Source organism: Vigna unguiculata, chromosome 5 (genome assembly GCF_037176805.1).
Source record: "Vigna unguiculata cultivar grain cowpea cultivar isolate G323 ecotype 2 chromosome 5, ASM3717680v1, whole genome shotgun sequence".
NCBI lineage: Eukaryota > Viridiplantae > Streptophyta > Magnoliopsida > Fabales > Fabaceae > Vigna > Vigna unguiculata.
This window is the reverse complement of record NC_140796.1, coordinates 15,366,880-15,386,116: the sequence shown is the minus strand read 5'-3', so window position 1 is coordinate 15,386,116 and position 19,237 is coordinate 15,366,880. Positions and strand designations below refer to the sequence as shown.

General features: G+C 33.5%; 2 protein-coding genes across 2 annotated transcripts; one reads left to right on the top strand and one right to left on the bottom strand.

Annotated features, from left to right (window-relative positions):
- Window positions 1-3,682: 3,682 nt before the first annotated feature.
- Window positions 3,683-7,643, top strand: ERD2B (endoplasmic reticulum retention defective 2B). Its single transcript, XM_028070020.2, has 6 exons — window positions 3,683-3,947; window positions 5,141-5,406; window positions 5,514-5,629; window positions 6,217-6,290; window positions 7,203-7,266; window positions 7,363-7,643. The coding sequence occupies exons 1-6, from the start codon at window positions 3,857-3,859 to the stop codon at window positions 7,397-7,399; spliced, it is 648 nt and encodes a 215-aa protein (XP_027925821.1). The 5' UTR covers window positions 3,683-3,856; the 3' UTR covers window positions 7,400-7,643.
- A 6,466-nt stretch (window positions 7,644-14,109) lies between these two features.
- On the bottom strand, window positions 14,110-14,955 carry LOC146886133 (uncharacterized). Its single transcript, XM_085673310.1, has 2 exons — window positions 14,842-14,955; window positions 14,110-14,634 (listed from the first exon to the last, which is right to left on the bottom strand). Exons 1-2 carry the CDS (start codon window positions 14,953-14,955, stop codon window positions 14,110-14,112), a joined length of 639 nt encoding a protein of 212 aa, XP_085529436.1.
- Window positions 14,956-19,237: the final 4,282 nt, after the last annotated feature.

Below are 19,237 nucleotides of genomic sequence, written 5' to 3'. Positions count from 1 at the left end.
ATCACCGCTTACCCCCTTCGAGATGACAAGCGTACAGTTCAGCCAGGAGTTCAATAAACGAGACCACCAGAACAAAGATGATTGATTACGGACATCAGCAGCTACCCACCCATAACCGCCTTTGGCCGACCAGTCACTCTCGGCCAACTCTTCTAGGGGATCTTCTCTAACCTCCTTCACCGTCTCCATGGGGATCCCACTTATCATACCTCCAGAACTAGTACCCTCTTCATCTACTTGCCTATCTCTACTCCTTTCCGTCCCCATACTCTCACTACTAGATGTGGACAACGATATACTATCGCTACTAGACATACCTTTTTCGTGTTTACGGAAAGATGTCGACTGAAATTGGGAACTAGTCGGACAGTAAAATGCACACAAGATCTCTAAATACAAAACTCTCGCAAATGAACCAAGTAACCCCTCACTCGTTTTGAAGTTTGTATTTATAGGCCAGAATCCCAAACGACGAAAACCTCTTCCCGCCAAAACAACAACTCATACCAATCGACACCATCATTACAAAATGCATGATTCTTAAAAACGACGACGCCAGAACTTCCTGATTTGACCCCTGACACCCCTTCACCTACCTTCAAGCAGTTACCACTTTTTAGCCTTAACACTGTTCATCACACTTAAAGGCTGGGGGACTGGTGTATCACACCTAGCCGGTTTCGCTAGCATATCAACACATATCACCCTTAACCGACACCTATGTCGGTCAAGGCTGGGGGACTGGTGTACCACACCAAGCCAACTTAACGAAATAATGATAAAACGATCACCATATACCAAGGCATTCGAGTAACCGGCCAAGACCGGTAACCTAGATGTCTAGAGAAACTACCTGCCTAAGACGGCACACGAGCAACACATACCGTCAAGGAAAGTAGTCGGTTGAGGCCGATAACTTCAATATACTTAGTAAAATGGAAACCCCCGTGTTTAATAGGTCTTAAGGGCCTAGGTTAGGGCCCAGGCCCACTAATAGCCCAAGCTAGAGCCCAAGCTAAGGCACGGCCCATGGGATAATCATACATAATTAATGCTCTATAAATACACATGGACCCCAGTAATTAAAGGTACACATTCATTAATCACAGATTTGACCTTTTTGAGAGTTTTGACTCACTTGAGCTTCGGAGTTCCTTCTGCAGGTAACCCCTCCTAGGTCCAAACCGACATGTGTCAACCGAGAAGAGGCCAATTGAGGAGATAGCGGTCTACATGGGTAAGGTGACGCTTGTGCCTAACTTATCTTGTTTGTTCTCTGTAGGAACATAACAGATTAAAAGATTTGTTGCAGTAGTTTTAACTTGTACATATTCAATCAGTTGATTTATTTTGTAATCGACTAATTTCATTTAAGTTAAGTGAAATCAACGATTGATTTGAAAATGAATCTGTTGAATTTCGTAACAATTTGACTATAAAAGTTGTATTTTTCGAAAGAGAGCTAAGAAGACCATTTTTGAGTGCAAAAATTTTCTTAATTCGTGGAACTCTTTCTCTCTCTTGTGATCATACAATGTGCAGCTGATCTTGAGTCATTCTTGGAGCTTTTGCTTGGTGTTTTGAAGCTTGGAGAAAGTGGTTTTGGTAGGTCGCATTTGTGCAAATTTTCCCAATTTTTCAGTTGACTGTTTTTGTGATTCATTCTATTGATTCTATCAGTAATGTATCTATTTAATGAAATCAATCGACTATCTCTGTTTTTGATCGATTGAAAGTGTCAATTCCAAGAGTGTTTGCATCCATACTTCGTGGTTGATTTGATTCAATTGAAAATTATTTTAGGCCTTTAAAAGTCAACATATTTTTTAACTAGCCAAATCAACCCCCCTTCTTAGCATTTCAACCATGTCAATACTTACAAGCTTGACCTTTGGTCTAGGACAACTCGTTTTGACTTCGACCCGGACCAGCTTGACTTGACCTTCATCCCGACTAACTCGACTCGCCCTCACCCTAGGCCGACTCAGCTCGACTGTGCCCGGATCAACTCAAATCGACCTTCAGTTTATGCAAAATTAGTTTGACCTTTAGTTTGTGCTGAATTAACTCGACCTTTGGTTTAACCAAATCGACACATACAGAAATGACTAAACCTTTAGCCCGAGAGATTGGGATCAACTTTTGGTTCATGTCCATTCTGCTCGATCATTGGTCCAAGTTTAGTCGACTCGGCCTTTGGATTTGACCAAAGGTCCAGTTAAGTCAGTTGAGGCTCATAGTTGAGTCGGGCTTGATGTCAAGATGACTTAGCTCGAGCTGAAGGTCAATATGAGCCGACCTTTTGGACATATGGACTTTTTTCATCTTCACCAATGTGGAACTCCATAACTTATAGAATTTCAATTTCTTTATTCTTAATAGAATTTCAAATTTTATTGTTTTAGTTTTTTGAAATACTTTATTAAAAAATTTTAAATAATTTTAAATTCTTCAAATAAATAAATTATTTTTTTAAATTGATTCATCCAAACAAAGTGGTAGAGTTTACTAAACTCTAAATCTACTATCATTGACCATATCAATGGTCACTTTAAATAATATTTACTAAGTGTGGTATCCGTAAGCTTTGGACAAATTATTTACCTCCGTATTACTATAATAAACCAATAATTTAACTAAATCATATATTTGATACATTGAAGTATTTTTAATAGAAGTAAACGTGGATATGTTTAACACTTTTAGTCCATAATCATTAATTTAAGTGGTTAATATATATGTTGATCTTTTAAAGTGAATGAATTAGTTGTTGATGTCATATATTTTGCTATCTTTAACTTTGTTTAATACGATTATCACATTTATGTATATTTCAACAAAGCAAAGCAACACATATAATGGAAAAATAAAATAAGCAATTTCATTGTGTACCACCTTATTGCTGTTAACGGAATGGCCAATAAACTATTAAAAAATAACATCTGATATGAAAATTAAAAATAAATCATACATACTAACCGTATCATATAAAATAATAAATATATTGCCTTACTTAATTACAATATAAAATTTCTTTAATTATATAAATTCAAATGTTTTATTATATTAATCACTTCAACTAATATTTTTTAATTTAAACTAGTTATAATTAGTAGTTCTTCAACTTTTTAAAATAGAGTATGTTTAGAAGAATTTTATTTTTATTTAAATGTTATTTTCAGATTTCAAGACAGTAAAAATAATAATTAAATAACAATCATTCATACACAAAAATTAATTAATTGTTATATTAGTTATATTAAACGCTATTTTAAATCCTAATCCACAAATAATTATAACTTTTTATTAATAATAGAAATTATTTTAGTTTATAAAATTATATTTAAGTTATATAGTAAAATTAATTATTTTTTATTTTTTATTTTTAATTATACTAATTACTCTTTTATTGTATATATTTCTTATTTAATCTTATATATATATATATATTTTTTTTTTTTCATTGGAATTTAAAAATAAAAAAGTTTAGTAACGTAAAAGAATATTAATTTTTGTTCTGCATAGGAAAACTTAAAAAGAAAAAATAATAATAATAAAAAAATTGAATGATCTAAAAAGAAATAATATTTTTCTTACAAAGATTAAAACTAAATGAAGACATATTTAGTCGAGTTGAAAATATAATGAAATGAACTCCAGAAATAAAAATAATTAAATAAAGAGAGAGAAAGGAAGCAAGAGTAAAAGTGACTCTCACCCGAGCCATGTTCTGAAGTCTTCTCTGCTTGTATGCAACGGCCACACACATCTTAGTCGCACTGCGCTCCTCCGCCTGAAACCGATTGTTGCAGGACAAAGATCCGGGTCGACCCGTCGTAGATCCGATCCAACAAACATGAATATTTTCAGGTTAGCTGGGGACATGACCCATTTGGCCAGCGTCCTCGTCCTCCTCCTCAAGATCCACACCATCAAGTCCTGCGCCGGTCGGTACCCACCCTCTCTCCCATTTCAACATTCTCCCTCTCTTTTTCTTCGCTTGAGGCCTCGTAGATTTCGAATAGAATAGTAGTTGTTGCTCAAAGGTGCGAAATTTTTATGTGGGGTTGTGTGATTTTGTGCTTTAGTGTTATGTTTTTGTGGCATTGATTTTGGGGATGGGAATGTTCGGAATTCCTGTGGGTTGGCGAAGGAGTTTGGAGGTAAGGTTTTGAAGAGATGAGTGTGGGATTAGGAATGTTGTGTGTGGAATTATGTGATTCTTATAGTTCTCATTGTAATCTTAATAGAGGGTTGTCGTTGTTCCTTTGTCTTGTGGTACTTGGGCTGGTCTCACGTAATTGGCCGAATCAAGGTTCGAATCTATCATTTAGTGTCTGATAGTGTGTAGGATTGCCTTCAGAGAGGATATCTACCTTGGGACTTGGGCTAGTCCCCCCAATGTGTGGAATTATGGTTCGAATCTTTGCCGACAGAAATGCCGATGATTGTGTCTCGAATAGGATTGTTTCTAAAGAAATATATATTTAGGGAAGCTAAGAAAAAAGCATGTGGACTGGGCATTGCTTTCAAAGTCTCCTCTTGTGGTATGATAAATTTGATACAATAGTTTTCAGTTTACTGCTTCCCCTCATGTTGGATTCTTAGGTGTTTTTTATGATTGGGGGAGTTTGTGCTGCCTTGTTTTTTTGGGCCATATCTTTCTTCTCAATGTACAGAACTATTATACATATTTTATCGCGAGTAAGGAATCATCTTGCATTTTGTCCCCCTTCTTTGAAGCTAAGTAAATAGTTGGGGATCAATCATAGTTATCTGTCTGCTTGCTTGCTGTTTGTGTTTCTGTTGTGCTAAATAGAAATTAATAGGCTAAACCAATGCCTAACATGTGTAAAAATCTCCTTTTGTGCTGCATCAATCAATATGTGTTTTTTCCCTCCTATGATTGTGTTTCGGTGCAAGAGAAGATCAGAAACTGGTTTATCCATTGCCAGTTGAAGGAGAAGGGAGTAAAAGTGAGCAAAAGACCTATTCATTAAAGCAATGTAGACCTACTTAAATGAACTGTATTTTCTCATTTTGCATATTCGGGCCATTGATTGACTGTGGTTTAGTTTTAGAAATGCCTTTCTTATATCTTTTTTGACTCTGACTTTTGGTGCATCTGATTTGTGTGCAGGTGTCTCATTGAAGACTCAAGAACTCTATGCACTTGTTTTTGCTTGTCGCTACTTAGATATCTTTACTAATTACGTATCTCTCTATAATACTGTTATGAAGTTGATATTCTTGGGAAGCTCATTTTCTATAGTGTGGTACATGAGGTATCACAAGGTTGTTCGTAGATCATATGACAAAGATCAAGATACCTTTCGCCATTACTTTCTTGTATTGCCCTGCTTAGTATTGGCCCTATTAATCAATGAGAGATTCACATTTAAGGAGGTTAGTATGCATCTTCCGTTTCTATTTACATGTTCTTTAAACTGTTTTCAAGAGCTGATTGTGTCACCTTCGCATACTTTCTGAAAATTCACTTATACATGGAATAGGTGATGTGGACATTTTCCCTTTATTTGGAAGCTGTTGCTATACTTCCTCAACTAGTACTTTTACAGAGAACTAGAAATATTGACAATTTGACTGGACAATATGTCTTTCTTCTTGGGTAAGATATTGTGCTCTATCCAATTTTGAACATTATTATATATTTCCATGAGTCCTTTGGTTCATGTTATTGCATTTGTGTTGGAAACGGAATAGCAGCTGTTATTTGCTTAAGGGATTTCAGCTTTTGATCATTAAAATCAGTAACACTCTTAAATGTTGATTAATGTTGAGAGAATTGTATAGTATTTCATCTGATGTGTGGTAGAATTTCCAAAACGTGCTTCTAACTCATGTAGATAGAGCTGATGCAGACAAACACAAGGAATAACGAAAATTTTGCAATAGTAAAATTCCTGGGCCAACTTGTCCATTGGCTTCATTATAAGCGTGCAATTAATTTTGTCTTCTACCGTGATCATGAGTTAAGACTTAGAAGTTGAATACCTGGTAGAACTAAGTTCTTACTGGTGAATGTGGTCCCACAAATCTTGTCATTCGTTTCAGTGTTTCATCTCAGCTGTATTTACCATGTGATATGATATATGTTGAATCATTCTTTTGACTTGGTCAACTCATTTGCAATTTTTATGTTGAAGCCCGATAATCATAAGATTAATATTTATGTTCTTGTCTGGTTAAATGCAGTGCATACAGAGGACTATACATTCTCAACTGGATCTATCGCTACTTTACTGAGCCCCACTTTGTCCATTGGATAAGTATGACCCTCTTAGTTTTGTTTTATGCTTACTACTGCGTTTTGCTTGTGAACTTATTATAATTATTAAGTAACTACTCTTCAATATTCAGTTCGATACTATGTCCTGTAGTACCTTTTCATTGCCCAGTATTTGAAATTCTCAATACTTGAGATGCATTTGTAGTGTTGTTCTTTGATGTTCATTTCCTTGTCGTACAAAAAACTATAAAACAATCTAGGTTGTGCAAGCCTATTAAAATATTTATCATACCCATTGCTGCATGGAATCCATTATTGAAGAACTTTTACTTTGGTCATTTCTATCCAAAAATATTATCTCCTATGTGTGTGTGGTTTTATAAGTAACAATTTTCATGAGGTAAGTTTCTGTTGCTCCACATCTTTGAAGCATTGATTTGGTGCATCCCCTTATTGCTTGTGATGTTCAAGCAGCATCTTCAATGTTTTAGATAATGTTCAATATTGATACTTCTGATTCATCATATAGGGGTAATCATCAGTGCAGTTTTTGATACTACTTATTTTTCTGAAAGGAATGGAAATTATAAGCTTAGATTATTGACCATTTATTTGTACCTAGGTTATAAACAAGAAGATGAAAAAGTTATGACATTTCTTTTTACTTTTCCCCTTGTTGGACAAAAGTAGTGATTGTCTTTACAATTAGTCAATATTCATTACACAGAACCTTTCCTCCAGAAATTTAACACGTAAACACAGCTATAGACGTAGGTTTAATTGCTTGCCATGACTTGTTGCAACACAGAACATGAGAAAAACATTGTCCTGACAAGTCTCTCCCTCTTGTCAAACACTAAACCTTGCCCCCACTAAGAAAGATAAAAGGGGTTACCAGAAAATTACTGTATATTCTAAAGTGATCCTGAATCCTTTTAATGTCTTTTTGCAGCATGGATTTCTGGCCTTGTTCAAACACTGCTCTATGCTGATTTCTTCTATTACTATTTCCAAAGGTTAATTGACCTACTTTTCAGTTCCATTTATTTATTTATTTATGTTAAATTCCTTGTTTACCTGAGTTCAAAGCATTTTAAAATTGTGCCTTGCAGCTGGAAGAACAACCAAAAGCTTCATTTGCCAGCGTGAGTGTATTCTTCTGTTCTTGAAAAACAAGGGGGGCCTATATGGACAATTAACAGTGAGAATCCACATATTTGTCTGGACAGTGGTTTCTGATTTACAATTCCCTATTTGTTCGTTCTTGCCACCTCAAAATACTACTGTACTTATTACTAGGAAGATTATATAGACAAAAGGGCATCAAATTGTTGACTGTAATTTGCAATTTTAACTTGGAAAGGTATTTAGATCTAGATTGTGGCACATTGCATATTTTGATATTTTCCTCCTCCCTTTCTTCGTTTAACTGCGTAGTAGTAATAAAGACAAAGATCTTTCTTGGATAAACACTTTTCAATTTGCTTTCATGGTAGATATGGTATAAGGTAATTGTGGTGGAAGCCTTGTGTTAATAATTATCTGAAATTATTGGAGAATTTGACAGTTATTTGAAACTTCGAAATCCATTTTCCGGAACATTCTCTACGGGCACAGATAGAAGGCAGCAAAAAAAGATAGTTAAAATTGAAATGTCTCTCTCTCTGCTCCTCTTTACGTGTCATTTAAGGATGTTTTGTCGGAATAAAAAGATACAATAAATTTCTTTATTTTAATAAAATAGTTGTATAGTTATCTATTTTCTCTATTTAACCCAATAAAAGCATGTGGTAATTCAAATTTTAAAAACCTTTTTGTCCCAAGGTTTTATATTTGAAAACTTGACAGAACATTCTCGTTTTCTTCAAATTAATTGATTCACTAATCTGTACCGAATTACGGAAGTATCTCTATAAAGAAACTTAAAGAGATAAAGGTTGACAAAAATTGTAAATGAACTGGGAAAAAATATTACATAAATATTTTATAGTTGTTCACTTTCATCTTGAAATTAGGTTAAGTCTTTTACAATCAACTATCGATCAGCGGATTCAACAAATTACAAGATTGTATTACATATACATTTTGATAAACTCGATATCAAATGACACTCAAACGCTATCAGAGAAATTTGGATGCAAGAAGAGGAGGGAAACACAAGAACCAACTGATTCTTTTAACAAAATTATAAGAAAACGTCAAAGACAAAACCTGAAGAAGCTTGGACCTCATAGTAGATCCTTCATTGATTAGAGAAATGAAGTTATTGTTGAAAAAACTTGTTTTTAATCATAAAAAATTCTAGCTCAACATTCTTTCATGTAAACTTAAACTTAAATTATTTCGGTCTTTTTAGCATTTTGAAATCTCTGTCATATCTTTTAGTATTTAGGTTATATTACAAATTATGTAAAAGTCATTTTCTATGTGTAAGAACTTTCTTTTTTATAAAAATCGTAATTACTTACACTGATTATGTGATTTGTTACAAATTTTCCAAATCTTCTTTAAGCTTACTTGATCGATTATTCTATATGTATAAGACCACATGGATTCTCACTTAGTTCATTATACCTTATATAATTTTATATAATTGATTATCTCAATTGCAATCTATTATAATATTATAATAAAGAATATCACTTTTGACTTAATTCATTTTTACTATTTAATTAATTAGGATTCAAAAATGGATTATTGGACATTTGATCTTCGTATCTTATTTCCCCATTTGTAATTTGTTATGAAATTTGTGAAATCTAGTGTTTCAAATAACAAATTTCCATTGTACACAAGAAATTGAAGTTGTAATTGATTACATTTAAAATAATTGATCAAGTAAGCTTAAAATAGGTCTTCTAAAAGTTTAGAAATTACTGGCTAATTGATTATCTTGACATTTAATTGATTACAACAATATTAATTCTTAGCATCCAATATTCTTGTCGCAGATTTAAAATATGAAACCAAACTTATATACGAGTGCTCTTTTATGTTTTAGGATTGGAGTTTGATTTCCTCAATGACATTCTCGTATTCCAAATTATAACTAAAAGAAGTTATCCTAATCATTTTGGAGTCTTAAATTTAAATTCATAATAGTCTTTTCTAAGAAGAATCATTTTTCACTTATACATTTTTATGTAAAGACTTCACTTATATATTATTTAACAGTTTTGATAGTTGTGTGAGTGAAGGAGTAATGCCCCTTCTAGACAAGGTTTGTAGAAAAGGTTATGTTGTCCATGGTGGAATGGAAAGTATACTCGAAGAAGGGATATGATATTTCAATATAGAATCTGGACACTGTCATGACAAAACATTGTTGTCCTTCGCACCTAAACATGAAAGATTTGAGAAAGAATATGAATCTTGAAATCTTGGAAAAAATATTGAATATTCTCCCAATCTCGTCATAACAATATAGAAAACGAGTTGGTTAACATCCCACTGTCAAATAAGGTAAACTAGAGAAAGTAATACAAATTTTTTTTGTCAATGCACTTTTACGAAGTGAAGCGGGTTTGAAGAAAAACATGTAGAAGAGGCTTATAGATCAAATTGAAGGTTAAAAGATTTTAGTTTAAAAATTTGAATATTAATGTGAGGAAAGCTAACAATATTATAATATTATGATTTCATTTTAGTTGTGTTGTGTCGTTGTTATTTGATGATAAAAATGAGTTCTTGGAGGCGAAGGTGTTTAATGTTTTGATTTTTAAATTATTACAATAAAATTGGAAATTTACTTGTTAAACGGTGGTTGTAAGGAAAATTGACAAGTATTTTGTTTAGGTGTTCATATGATGTTGAAAATGTTTTTTTTTTTTCTATTGAAGTGTAAAAACAAAAGTTTGAGTTTTTTCTTGATGAATGTATATGGTAGATATGGGTTGTGCTTTTGTCAAAAACTTAGGTTGTAAGGGGTCTAACATTCTTGGTTTCTTTTCTTGATTTCTTGCTTGTGCTCGAGTATAAATAATTAGTTGTGTTAATGGTGGTTGTTGTATGTTATTTTGTTCATATTTGCCAATGTATATGTGATAGTGCATGTGAAGTATGATTATATGAACAATGTGTTATATGTGTGGACTCTAGTTAAGATTCATGAATGTGATAGTCTTTGGCTTCTTATGAATGTTGTTTGGGCTCTTTTCAAAGCAAGCTTCTTGAGCGGGCAACCTTGAGAGGATCCATCTTGGAAGGTAGCTCAACAAAGTAAAGGGTTCTTAAAGTGTCAAAGTTAGATGATGGATGTCATTAAACAAAGAACTCTATAAATTGTGTTGGGTGTGCTTGTTTGTGGAGGGTCTTTGGAGTGTTGAAGTCAAAAGACGAATCTCTCTAGATAGAGACTCTATTGACCGATGTTTAATACTTAGTTCTTGAGTGTCAAGGTCAGAGGACGAATGCCTCTGGGTAGAGAACTCTATAAGCCAAGGATTTGTTGTGTTTGTGAGGATTCTTAGTCCCTTCGAGCATGTAACTTTATATCTCAGTGTTTTGTTTGGTGTGAGTGTGTAGCATAAATGTTATATATTTGAGGTGTTTTAAAAAATTTTGGTAGTTGGTTTTTCATTTCAGGTAACTATTGAGATGTGTGAAAGTGTTATGGGAAACACTCTAGCTAGGAAAGACAAGTTTTTTAAGTTTGTCCATTTGTGTTTTACTTCTCTTTCTTTGTTAAGGATGATAACTTTCCATTGTATGAGCACACTGCAATGGCACACAAATCTGCAAAGAAAAAAGAAGGGAAAAAATGCAACACGTGAAGGAATAGCAAGATAGATAGCTGAAAGAAAAGATCTTATTAGATGATATCAGAAAAATGTGTTTACAACAAATGGCATGAAGCCTTATATAGGAAAAAGGAAAAACAAAATAAGCGATAAACTATTGTAACAGAAAAACAAAAAAAGAGATCTTCTAACTATAAGATAGTTCTAATAGTTCTAAGACCTCCCCCTCAAGCTTGTAGTATATGTTGTGACTGCCAAGCTTGGAATTAAGTTGAGTGAATATGGCTGGTGGTAAAGCTTTTGTCAAAATGTCTGCGAGTTAATGATTGGTTTTAACAGGAAGGAGTTTGACCAATCCCTGTTGGATCTTCTCTCGTATGGTGTGGCAGTCCAACTCTATGAGCTTTGAAAATTGGATTATTGGTAATCTTTATGGCAAAGTTGTTATCATAGTAAATGACAGTTGGTTGAGGCATGATGATATTGAAATCTTACATAAGATGGTTAATCCATTGTATCTCGTAAATTGTGTGCAAGTGCTTGATATTCAACTTTGCATGAACTTCGAGAGATGGTAGTCTGCTTTTTAGATTTCCATGTGATGAAAGTGTTGGCAAGATAAATAATATACATAGTGACAAATCTTCTTGAATCAATGCATCCAGCCCAATCATAATCGTTGTATGCTTTTAATTGAAGATCATTCTCGAAGTCAATGAGAATTCCTTGTCCAACTGTGCCCTTAGGATATCAAAGAGTCCTAAAGGCATCTTGATGATGATCTTTGGTAGGTGTTGAAACATATTGGCTAAGGTGATTTACAACATATGTAATGTTTGGCCTTGTATTAGTAAGGTAAATAAGCTTGCAATTAATCTATGATATGCTATGGGATCATCAAGAGGGTCTCCATCTGCATGAAACTTAGTGGAAAAGTTCATAGGAGTGCTAACAGGTGAAGAATTTAACATGTCAGTTTTAGTAAGTCAAGAGTGTATTTTCTTTGTGAAAGGTTTATGCCTGCACTGTTGCGTGCTATTTCAAAGCCCAAAACATAAGTCAATTCACCTAGATTTTTTAGTTTAAACTTCTTATCCAGTAACAGAATGGTATTATTAATATTTTTAGGATCATCACCAGTCATTATTATGTCGTCAACATATATAAGGATAACAGTAATATGATCATGAGTATGTTGTATGAATGAGGAGTAGTTAGCAGATGACTGACTGTTTGAAACCATGAGTAAGAAGATAGGAAGATAGTTGTGCATACCATTGACGACTGGCTTGACGAAACCCATAAAGAGATTTATATAGATGGCATACTTGTCCAAATTTTGTGTCAGTCATACCAGGTGGAAGATCCATATATATAGTTTCCTCCAACTCTCCATGCAAAAAGGCGTTGTTGACATCTAATTGAGCTAATCTCCATCTTTTAGCAGCTGCCACAACAAGCACAAATTGGATAATGGTGAGTTTTGCCATAGGTGCGTATGTATCGTGAAAGTCCATCCCTTCAAGCTGCGTGAAACCCTTTGCCACTAAACGTGCCTTATATCTTTCAATAGATCTGTCAGCTTTGTGTTTCAATTTGTAAACCCGTTTGCATCCTATCGTGGAGTAGTTGGCATGGAGATAAAAAATGGTCTAAGTGTTGTTCTATTCCAACGCAAATAACTTTGTATTCATAACATCTTTCCAGTTTAGGTCTTGATTAACTTCTTTGAAAGACTTGGGTTTACTATTGACTTTATCAATATTATGATAGTTAAGGAAGATATCTTCATAAAAGGAAATATTTTGAGACATTTTAACATCATGATTCTTTAAATGAAACACTACATAACCTTTTGTGTTAGAAGGGAATCCAAGAAAAATACTAGACCTGGCACGTGGGTGAAATTTGGTGCATTTGGAAGAAATGGTTTGAGCATAACATAAACATCCAAACACTCTAAGATCTTTGAAATCGTAAGGTTTATCATATAATTTCACATAAGGGCTACAATTTTTCAGAAAGGAGTGGGTGATATATTGATTAAGAGAGCAACATGAGTAATGGCATATGACCAAAAGCAAGTAGAGATTTTGGATTGAAAAATCAAGGATCTAGTGATGTTTAACAAATGTTAGTGCTTTCTCTCGGCTATCCCATTCTGTTTAGGTGTTTCCACACAACTAGTTTGATGTATGATACCTCTAGAATTGAAAAGATCAACCATTTTAAACTCATTCACATTTTCACTCCTAATTATCTTTATCTTGATCTCAAATTGATTTTCAACAAGGTTAATAAAGTTGGTGACATATATTCTAGTTTTAGATTTATTATGCATAAGATAAACCCAACAAAATTTGCTAACATCATCTATAGCAATCAAGAAATAACAATGACCATGTAAAGACGGGTTGGGTGAAGGCCCCCAAATATCCGTATGAACAAGGTTAAAACATTTATCAGTACGAGAATCACTATTAGAGAAAGGAAGCTTTCTTTACTTTGCCAAATGAAAAACATCACAATGTTCATATTCAAATTCTATGTACTCATGTTTATTCTGTAACATACGAAACATTTTATCAAACAAGTGGCCAAGTCTATTGTGCCAAACACTACTACTGACAGAATTTACAAACTTATCAAATTTTTTTATGTCATTCAAGATGTATAGCCCTTCTTGAAACTTAACTGAACCAATCGTCTTTTTGCTCTCTTGATCCTGAATAAAACACCCAAAATTAAGGAATCAACAATTAACCTTGATATGGATATCAAATTAAAATGAAAATCAGATATAAACAAAGCTTGATGCAAAACAATTCCATTGTTCATTTTAACATCTCTTTTATAAGTAGCAATTACGCAAATTCCATTAGGTAAGTTGACTTTCATATAATTTATCTTGTAATATGAAATAAAATTCTTAATTTTCATAGCGATATAATCAGTGGCTCCAAAGTCCATAATCCATTTTTCTCCACCACCCGAAGAATTGTAGCAAGAAAGGATATTACCTGAATGAAGAGTGATAGTTGAAATATTGCTTATATGGTTGGCTTTTTGTGTTGTTTTAGGTTCATTTCTAGGCTTAATGAGGGCCATTAGCGCTTGATACTATTGCTGAGTGAGTTTGACCTCTTGTTCATCACCATCATTCTTGCCATCGAAAGTCTTTGCTTTGGAATTTAGAGCTTTGTGACCAGGCGTGAACCCATGTTTTCTATAACAAATATCAATTGTGTAGCCACTCCTACCATAATAGGTGCAAACACGTCTCTCTCCTTTGCCATTTGGGAATCCATTTTTCTTGTAACATGCAGATTCAATGTGCCCATTCTTTTCGCAAAACGTGCAAGTCAAGCCTTTAACCACAACAACTTTATTCTCCAAATTGATAATCGCATTATTGGTACCCACCAATTGCCTTTCTTTTTGTAACACATATGAGAAGATTTTCGAAATAGGAGGTAAATGATCCATTAAGAAAACGTGGGATTTGATGTTACCATATTGTTGATTCAAACCCCTTAGAAACTGCATTGCCCTATCTTCAGATTTCCTTTGCGCAATCGAATCATAAATCTTGCAAGAATCTTTGCAGTTGCAGACAAGATCTAGGCAGAATTTTTCAAGCTCATCCTAAATAATTCTAAGCTTCATAAAGTATTCACTTAAAAAATGGTCTCCTTGCTTTAACTGGGCTGCATCCATATGGAGATCGAAAATAGGCAACAAATCCCCTTGAAAGAATCAAGTCTTTAAATCTTTCCATATATCTTTCGCACTTTTCATCTATAATATGCTTTGTTTGATCTCTGGTGACATAGAATGCACAATCCAAGATACCACCATGTTGTTGCATCTCGTCCAAGCACCATGTATGGAATCGTTCTTCTCTGGTGCAACAACAGACCCATCGACAAATTGAAGCTTGTTCTTTGCGCTCAGAGCCGTAAGCATCGATTGACTCCAAGAATGGTAATTGTTGTAATTTAAAATAGGTGAAATAAGAGAGACTGCTGGACTCTCTCTCCATGATGTAAGTACAAGTAACTTTCATTAGACAAAGATGCCTTGTCAGATTTCTCTCCTTTAGCCATGATAGTAAAAAGATAGCAAAGGAAAGAATGAAAAGAAAGAATGCAGATAAAGGAAGAATTAGAGTGGAACTAGGTGCAGCAGAGCTCTTCAGTTAAAGAGCTCTAATACCATGTTAAGGATCATAGCTTTCCATGGTATGAGCACACTGCAATGACACAAAAATCTGCAAAGGAAAGAGAAGGGAAAAGATGCAACACGAGAAGGAATAGCTAGACAGATAGTTGAAAGAAAAGATCTTATTAGATGATATCAGAGAAACGTGTTTACAACAAATGGCATGAAGCCTTATATAGGAAAAAGGAAAAACAGAATAAGCAGTAAACTACTGTAATAGATAAACAGAAAAAGAGATCTTCTAACTATAAGATAGTTCTAATAGTTCTATGATTCTTGGGAGTCTAACTTGGTGAGCTCCTTGTATTTTACTTTTAGCGAAGAAAATGAGTTTTGGAAAGTTATATATTTATTTTATAGATGTCTTGGTTTTTATATGTTAAATAAGTTTGTTTTTAAAAGTGAGATTTTTGCTTGGTGATGTTAGCTTATCCTTTTGTTTGTGTTTATTTGTGTTTGACTATGATGATTATGATTTATCTTGGGAGTAGATGATAGTACATGAGTTGAGAAAGATGCACAACATTAAAGAGTGAAATGTCAAGATTGGGAGATGTTTGGTTATTCTTATATCTTATGCTCTACATTTACTTTTCATTTTCATTAAAGTTTTGGTTGCAAAATAATGATTTTCATTGAGGTTCAAATAAAGTAGTGATAAAGTTTATTTTTAATATGAAATTGAATAAGGATATTCGTGTTAGTTCTAAGCTTTAGGAAGATGAAATATTAGATTTAATTAGGTACAACATAGAGGGTGTTGGATATTCCATGTCATTAGTTGATTTACATGAACAACCATAATGGACAATTATCTACTAGAGTTATTGATGCCAATTATACTCTTACGAAATCACACCAACTGCTTTAAAATTCGCCAAATCAACAAATCAAGGCCTTTCTTTTATAGATAACAATTTCTCATAAGGGAAATTGTTCAAAATCTCCTTTTCCTTCCTTGTAATATCAAAATTGGTAAGCCTAGATAGGTGATTAACTACTAGATTTTCACTTCCTTTTTAGTCTTTAATCACCGAGCCGAATTCTTGTAATTACAATGTCCACCAGATCAACCTAGGCTTTGAATTTGGTTTAGTCAACAATTATTTAAGTGTAACATGATCAGTGAACATTGTGATAGTTGAGCCAATGAGCTAAAAGCTCTTTCTGAATCGTGGCATAATTAACTTGTGCTTCATTGAGCATTTTTCCAACATAATGAATGACATGAATTGCTTATTTTTCCTCTTTTCCAAAGCAACTCCTACAACATAATCACTAGCATCACACATCATCTCTAAGTAGAGGCTCCAAATTGGCGCAATAATTACTAGTGTTGAGCTCATATACTATTTAAATGCAGTAAAAGCTTATGCACAATCCTCATCAAAAACAAATTTGGTATCCTTGATCAATAAGTTGCTTAGAGGTTTGAAAAATTTGGTATCCTTGATCAATAAGTTGCTTAATGGTATCCTTGATAAACCTTTTATAGAATCCAACATGCCCTAAGAAGCTATTAATTCCATTTACATTGGTGGGTGGTGAAAGTTTTGCTATTAGCTCCATTTTTTTTTGAAATCTTGTGACCAAGGAAATTTCCTTCTTTTACCATAAAATGACATTTCACCCAGTTTTTCCATATATATTTTCATCACAATGTTGAGGTTTTTAAGACAATTATCAAATGATAAGCCAAAAACAGAAAAATCATCTGTGAATACCTCTATGCTATTTTCAATAAAGACATTTATGAACAATCTACATAACTGCAGCTTGAACTGAGTTTCTCCCAACTCAGACCTCGTATCAACGATCTGATTGATCAGAATGAAGAACATGATGTCTCGAACTTACCGTCAAATTTTCAGTACGATCCAACGATGAATAAATATGCAATATGGATTTTACAAAGTCAGCTTAGTGAAAAATGTGAACAATTTTCTCCTCTTCCTTTCTCCCAATGTGTTGGTGTTCTCTAAGTGAATATTACTCTCCCTTTTCTATCTCTCTCTTACTTTTCAACTCCATTTCCACTAGATTAAGTGAGACATCGAATAAGCTTATCAACTTTTAGGCCTTTTCTTCACATAAGAAATACCTAACACTAAGCATATGTTTCTTAAGTTTACTATATCAACAAATGGTATGATTAGCTTAAGAGAACAACATCAATCGTTGGATCATCTTTTCATATCATTCGATCTTTGAGTTAAATGAAGTTGTAAGCATGTAAGTATATATAAGGGGTGGCAAAAAGGCCAGCCTGACTCATTTTAGCATGACTCGCTTCTAACCTGCCAAAAATGGATCAGGTCGGGCCAACCTATTTAGATGGAGCGGGTTGAGTAAAACAACCTGGCCCGCCACTCTTGACCTTTTTTATTTAACAATTTTGGGTAAAGTGCTAAAATGCAGTAATATGCAATTGTGAGTAAAATGCTAAAATGCAATAATATGCAGTAAAATGGCAATAAAACTATCTAAAAATAATTACCCTAGTGTAGTGACTAATGGATAAACAATCAACAAGCTATCAACTAAGTGCAAACAATTTGAAAGTGACCAATATGGAGCATAATGATAAGCATGAGCTGATCTAGGAAGAGGTAAATTATTTGAGATTGTGGAAAGGAACATAATGCAATTTAACCATATTAATGACTAAGACAAAACATAATAATACACAAACTTCATTCCCATCTAACACTAAAAGTACAAAAGTTCTTAAGTGATAAAAAATGTGAAATCGTAATTGATCAAAACAAAGCACTGTTATATAAAACAATCTGCCCACAAAATCTGCTATTTTTCCTACTACAAATAAGCAAACAAATTGAAAAAATTAGGACCAGTCCAAGAACTTAGGGCAAATCAAATTGAAGAAATTAGGGTAAATCGAAGACAAACCTATTTCAATGGACCCGTCACCAGTGAGTGTTGTCGGATGAGGTGGTGAATTAAGACATTGAGAGCGTCATGAATTTTTCAAGAAATAGGGCCATCAAAGAAAATAAACCTCTCTATTAGGCGAGCTTCGCCGCCGGTAAACCTCGTTGGTGATGACATGATGAACTTCATTGAACCTCTATCGCGTGGTTGAGGAAGAGAAGAGGTGCTTTTGTTGAGAAAAGTGTGAGCTGAGATGAGACTATGAGTTTGAGAGTGTATTTTTGCTTCCCAAAACAAAACACAAAGCAACACATAAACGAGTTGCGGGTTGGCCCACACATGTTTAACTACCTAACTTGACCCACCTATTTCAAGTGGGGCTAGCACGCCGACCCATCAAATCAAACCTGTTTTACCACCCCTAATGTGTGTGTGAATATATATATATATATATATATATATATATATATATATATATATATATATATATATATATATATATATACACACACTTTTTTCATATTAAAACTAAAAGGATTAGGTAGCCTTTCTTATGGTTTGCACAATGGTTAGTATGCTTTCTTAACGATTATTTTATATCGAAAAAAAAGATTTTTTTTGGAGTTATGATTGTTAATAATCTTGTGCTCTTGCTCTTTGAACATCACTATTACCATGCTCTTTGAACATCACTATTAATCATTATCACATCATACTCATGTTCACCACGGAACTCATTAATGAGAATGAAGTTTGGTGAAGGAATGTCCGAAGAGGAATTGCAATTCAAATGTTTATGTTAGAATGAGTTAAAAAAAAAAAATCTTATTTGTAATATGGGTCAAATTTGACCAGATTCATTTATCATCTAAGTGCAACCATGAATTGGATTGCTAGTAAAGATCTTTTCAAGGAAATTATAACTTATTTTATAAATTCAATGAAAAATTTAGATAAGTATACGGAAACCTAACTAGAAGGTTTAATATTTTTTCTTTATGTGAATATATAAAAGTTATTATGTACACTCAACATTTACTCTAAAGATCGAATATTTTCTTTAAGTTAAATAGTAAAATTGTAAATATTAAAAATTAATCAACTATTAGAAAAAAAATCATAATTTGTGCTCAGA

Coding starts and splice junctions, on each gene's coding strand:
- ERD2B (XM_028070020.2), top strand. CDS start 3,857: ATGAATATTTTCAGGTTAGCTGGGGACATGACCCATTTGGCCAGCGTC. Junction 5,630..6,216: donor CAATATGTCTTTCTTCTTGG/GTAAGATATTGT, acceptor GGTTAAATGCAG/TGCATACAGAGGACTATACA. Junction 7,267..7,362: donor TTCTATTACTATTTCCAAAG/GTTAATTGACCT, acceptor TGTGCCTTGCAG/CTGGAAGAACAACCAAAAGC.
- LOC146886133 (XM_085673310.1), bottom strand. CDS start 14,955: ATGCTTACGGCTCTGAGCGCAAAGAACAAGCTTCAATTTGTCGATGGG. Junction 14,635..14,841: donor CGAGATGCAACAACATGGTG/GTATCTTGGATT, acceptor AGAATTATTTAG/GATGAGCTTGAAAAATTCTG.